Below are 6,000 nucleotides of genomic sequence, written 5' to 3'. Positions count from 1 at the left end.
TAGGAGCCACTCTTACAGGCAGCCCGCAGGCAGCTGCCCTGCTATGGAAAGTAGGAGTTTAATCATAAAACAAGTGATTTTGGTATCATGACTACAGAGCTATCTCTGGCACTGCAACTACTGGAATAGACATAGGAAAAAAAAATTAAAAAAAAAAAGTGTGGCACAGGAGAGGAGGGGACCCTGCATGAAAGTGGCAATAAAGTCACATGACTAGAAGCCAGAGTGAAACAGGCACATGGAGATAGGAAATTTAGCAAGTTCAGTCTCCTATCTGCTATGTAAAAAAAAGTTAAGGCTAAAGAATTTCTGCACATTAGATCTCTCTCCTGTAACAGCTGTTTTGATGTGATAATCTTTTTCGGAGAAGACTAGAAGTAACAAGACAAGGCAGGTATACAAAACTTTTTATTGACAACAGAACAATAGAGAGGAACGTCACCACTTCCCATTCCTCAGGAATGTCTCCATTTCACAGTCAGTCTGCTAAAAGTATACTTTCATGGTAACAAGCAACAAGAAGGCATGGAGCTGTCTGTAATCTTAAGAAAAATGTCTCATCAGTGCAGTGCAAAGGGACCGACAGTGTGCCAGTGTGCAGCAGGACCTGTCACAACACAAACATGGCAGGCAACTGTATATGCAGAGCCAACAGGCACAGACACGAAGCAGTTAGAAGTCTCAAATTATCTCCATTATTTCCATCTAAGGGCAATACGCGAAGTGCTACTCCATCCGTATTCTGTTTCAGAAGTGAATACTTTCTTCCCTCACTCCTTTTGCTTCCCCTGTCCTCAAAGATGTTAATACTTCCAACTGAATGGTACCGTGTCAGAGAAGGCCTGAGCTTCTATATTTTGCTACCTCATACCAGTTCATGCATGCACTTGAGTTTACTTTCAGAAGCTTACATGGACATAAAGAAGGAAAAAACAAAGTGCTGCATAAAAGGATTTAGTTGTTAATGCTTCCTTGCTAACAAAAATATTTGGTAGTTGTTGAAGATACTTTATAAAAATGACATTACAAGGAGTATGTATGCAGTCTACTTAACATTTTAAAGAAACTGCATGTCAAACTTAATTTCAAATACTCTGAAATGAAATTTGAACTGAGATTCAATCTAAACAACAAGATATCTTAATTTTATCTTTCACAGTACACAGAACTGCACACTGACTGCAAGATTAAAGTACTCTTTCTCCTAAGTAAGTTTCCTCTGTCTGCAGAACTGTGCTGGGACCCCTGTATAGTAGCTTATACATTTGTTAACATTTATTAATTTATCATGTTTTTCTTTTACTTAGTGGATGTGCCTCTGGGTGTGTAGACTGGTTGTTAAAGTGCTTTAAAATAAAACAAAAACCCCAACAAAAGGAAACATCCCTCAAAAAACCACAACAGATGTGAGAATTTTATCTGAAGGACTTTGTACAGCATTTACAATGTCAGCATAAAGCATCTGAAACATGAGCATTCCCCGCAGACTGATGCAGTGCAAGCAGTCTCATACATTAGATACTGCAATTCCTCTAGATTCAAGATGCACAATACTTACAAAAACAACCCTAGAAGCACAGACAAATGCTGGTGGCTCTTCCTCTTCTTTTTAGAAACATAATAAAAAAATCTGCATTACTCTTTCATAATTTAAATACATAAGTAATCTCCACTTTTATTACTTCATGACAATGACTTCAAATTTACATTATTTTAAGTACCGTCATAATAGCTCCATGTATAATACAGATATTTGCTGATATCCTGTCAGAAAATAAAAAAAAAAACCAAAACAAAACCCTTCCACTATATAAAAAAAATTATGCTGGAAAGACAAGAATACAGAACAGGGACTTGGTACAGACTATGATTTCAGTTTTATATCAACCACAGTTAACCCAAAATTAACAGATACACAGCGATATTCAAAAGCAGTGCAAATATCTTTGGAGGTTAGAATAAAATTATACTACAAGAACATAAGACAGAAAAAAATTAAAAGGCAAGTACTTCAAGTACAGGAACCAGTCTCTGTGAGGTCCATCTTAGTGTTAGCTGGGAGTTCCTTTTCCCATCTTACTTCTTCCTCTGAAACACATTAGCCAACATTGCACCTGATGTAGTCAGCTGGCCCATTTTGTTCAAAAACTTGGTCTTTGTATCTTCACTCACAAGGCTCGCTGCAATCGACATTGAGCTAGTAAAGTAAAAAATATAGTGACATAAGACTACAAAGGAAAAAGAACGCTGTGCTGTTATTTAATAAGCAACTGAATTGTCTTTGCATTTTAGAGGTCTCAAGATCACAAAAGACCAGTCCATCAAGAACTGAAAAACCATCACCACTAAGCCCAAATACACACTGTTAAATGAATTATCCTGCCCTCACAGTTCTAGTGAAAAGTTGCAAACTATTTTTGTGCACACTACTTTTTACTACCTTTAGAAGTCACCACATTAGCATTTGTTATCTATTTGGCAATTGCTCTAGTGACAAATACCTCTGCAAAAGATCGGCTTTACCTTCTCACTGGAAATGTCAATTTTATTTAACATAACAGTAGTACTGGTTCAGACCAAGGATCTATCTAGCCCAAGTATCCTGCCTCCGACATTGTGACCATTAGCAGACATGTAGGGAAGAGTAAAAGCAAGGTAAGTACACAACAGTGACCTCTCTCCTTAATTTCCAACTCTCTTATTTTCCAAATATTTCCACCTGAGCAGAGTTCAAAATTGGTGTGGACTGTCAATCTAGTAACTCCCAATGAATCTTTATTTTACATTACTTGTTCAGCTTTCCTTCAATCCCCTTGTTCCCCTTGTAAGTTTCTTGTAAGCTCCACCCTGGGGCACTGAGTCCTACTAGGTCTACCCCTCGCTGGGTAAAGAGCTTTCCTTTTGGTTGTTGTGAACTCCTACTACCTTTGCTTGAGTGTTCCTACTTCATATGTACGAGAGAAGACAATGGAGAGTCTGCAGTTTTCCCACAAATTGGACTAGGAGGAGCAAGCCAAATCAATGCTGGACCTACAAGATGCTACAACTTCGAACAACATGTTAAGAAATTATCCCAATGCTGCAAAATTAACTGATTTTTTTTTTTTTAAATTTACAACATATCAGTGAGTTCAACTTCAGATATATGTAACTGTTTAGCTTAGCAGGAGTAATCTGTCTCAAGACAGAGTACAACAAAGCAAATGCATGATAGCAGGAATATTAATAAATATTCCATACTTCCTATATTTGTATTTAAAATGGCAAACATTTTTCAACATTAGACAGGGCCAATTTTACAAAACATTACCAGTTAAATTCTCCCTTGTGAGCTCAGCGTTGACTCTGCGTTTCAAAATTATACTTAAGATCACAAGATCTGTCTTACTGGCACAGGCCAGCTTCCAGGAACTGACTTGTCAGTCTGCACGGTTATAAACAGTTCTGTTAGACACTTTTGCATCAAGGCAGGTCAAGTTGAAGTTAACTCCAAATTGCTTCAACAGAATTTGAATGATTTCTTCAAAGGTAGCAGGGATTCATTCAGTATTTTTTCCTATTTCATACCACAAAAAAAAGGTGCTTAGCGGTAACGAATTCTGGTTCTTTTTAAACAGAGTACTTGAAAAAACAAAAGCGAAGCTTCTCACTAAAGCTGTACTGTGGATTTACAGATAGCCTAATTGTATCATAACTATATCCCCTCAAATGTATCCCCCATCCCTTCTAGTTTTTAGGCTGAAGCGACTCCCTGTCTTCTGCATTTCCACAGTGCCTAATGGACCAAGATCCTTGAAGGGGCCTTAAGTATGCCTCACGTAGCATACCTAAGAGTATCACAAAACATATTCTTAGGTATTTTTTTCAGTACATCTCCTATTAATGGAACAGGTTATTCAAATCAATCATCTCATTTTAAATATTATTAGTTGGTATTTTCTGAAAGCACTGTAAAGTTCCTCATTATCTAATATTTAGTGTTTAAGCATCATTTTACTGAAAGTATGATGTCTGAATTTTTAGTAAAGTTTAAAATTTTGAAAATTGTTCTCAGGTTGTATCTCTTTTTAGACAACATCTGATTAAAACTGACATTTTATTTAAAAATAATAATCTTTTTATTCTATTTTGCAGCCAGTGATGAAGACATACAGCTGTTTTGAAATGACTGACAAACTTTTTAAGTGAAATATTTCTTTCAGGCACAATCACATAGCCAGACATCTTTAGCTTGATTAAACATGTACAGTCAACTAAGGAATCGCATATTTCCAGTTGATAAAAAACTTAGCAGGTAAGTTACTACTACTCTAAGATGGATTTCCTGTGCAATTTCCCTTGATTTCATGATAAAGCAAGGGCATATAAACTATGTAAATAACAGTTTATATTCACTATCAGCTAGCTAATGACAAGAAGCTATTCCAGCCTATGATGTATCCTGGAGTTGTGTGTAACTAGGGAAAATCATTTGGGAAATACAGTACATTCCAAGCATTAGCAACATTAAGAAAATAAAATTGCTCACTTCAGAAAAAAAAGCCTAGCAACTGGTGACAAACCTGTAGTTTTAAGCAAACTGTGCTGTCATTGTTCTAGTGATCCTGAATAACCTTGAGGAAAATCAGGAAATGTTCAATTGACTTTCAAAACAGTTTTGGGGGATATCAGTCATCTGACATTAAAAATTAAGAACTGGAGTGTTTAGAAGTTCATGTTTTCTAATATTATGTTACTGTAAATAGAAAGATAATCCACAACACTCAACATACGTAGAAGTTTAAATATGCCCCAAAAGTACTTCTATTACTTTACAAATTGAACATTTAAACGTAATAATAAAAACAATATGAAATCAAGTAATTTGAGTCTCATGTCTTTAAAAAGTAATCAGAGAACCCAACAAGGCAATACATACCTTGTTTGAAACAAGTAGTCCTATAGAAAAGTCTTTGCATTTACTCATTATTTAAAAAACAAAACAAAAAACAACGCACAAACAAAAATAACGTGTAAACATCAAAATTTTGACCAGTGTCTACATGAATTACATGCTACACAGAATTCTGCCTGTTTTATGGTGAAGCTTTAGGCCAAAACAAACATTCATGCTGGACATTTTATAAAATCAGTTTGTAACGTAAGTTGTTACCCATGATTGAAATACCTCGTTAATTGCTAAAGAAAATGTTTAACAAAAGTGGCTATCCAATATTTAAAAAGACAAAGTTTAATCTTTTTTTAAAAACTATTTCTGTGACCCCATATTATTTGACCAACCTTTTCTAACAGTAAGGGGCAAAGACAAGATAACCAACAACATCTTATGATTGCTTTTACATCCCGTTTTATTTTTGAGCATACATTCTCATGTTGTTAACAAAACCCAGTAGTTTATTTCCTAGTTGCATTTAAATCCTTCGTCAAATATATATTTAACACTGAAATTAGGAACTGAAATTGGCAAGGGCTTAGCAAGAAAAAGGAGATACTCATGTATATGAAAAGGTCACTTCTTCAGTGGTAAAATATTTCATGTTAGTTTTGTACAGTAAAAGACTGTAACCATAGCCTGATTTTGAACAAGAAAGGGGAAGGCTAATTAAAGAATGAAGCAACACATTGTGAAGACTTACCCTTTTCAAATCTTACAGTTTTAAGCAGTTGCATTCTAAATGAAAATATACTGGATGTTGTATCATGTTTGCATTTATCTGTTTCAGCAATGGCTTAATAGGACTAACTGTGATTTCAAAACATTTTCATAAGAGGGAATTTAAGTAATACAGACTTCTTACATTTAGGTTAACATGTCTGCACTGATATAAGCTAAAGCAAGCTAAGCCTAAACCTACATGAAATAAAAGTTGATCACTCAAACTCTAGCCACACAGTGAACAGCTTTGATGAACTAAATAGGTTAAAACATTTGAGAGGCAAAAGCACACATTAAAAACAAAAAATTAAAAATCCTGTCCAACTGAAGAGCAACACTTGAGA

The 6,000-nt window shown here is 35.2% G+C and overlaps 1 protein-coding gene across 2 annotated transcripts in view; it reads right to left on the bottom strand.

The window, feature by feature from the left end:
* Positions 1–1,399: 1,399 nt before the first annotated feature.
* The window catches only part of RELCH (RAB11 binding and LisH domain, coiled-coil and HEAT repeat containing), an 86,776-nt gene continuing 82,175 nt past the window's right edge, over positions 1,400–6,000 (bottom strand). For both annotated transcript variants that reach the window (XM_050891445.1, XM_050891444.1), the window contains one exon: positions 1,400–2,197. In XM_050891445.1, the coding sequence (XP_050747402.1) occupies positions 2,077–2,197 (121 nt within the window). In that variant the 3' untranslated portion in view covers positions 1,400–2,076. The remainder of the gene's footprint in view (positions 2,198–6,000) is intronic.

Source organism: Gymnogyps californianus, chromosome 2 (assembly GCF_018139145.2).
Source record: "Gymnogyps californianus isolate 813 chromosome 2, ASM1813914v2, whole genome shotgun sequence".
Classification (NCBI taxonomy): domain Eukaryota; kingdom Metazoa; phylum Chordata; class Aves; order Accipitriformes; family Cathartidae; genus Gymnogyps; species Gymnogyps californianus.
The sequence above is the reverse complement of the archived record's forward strand: the minus strand, read 5'-3'. Positions and strand labels throughout refer to the sequence as shown.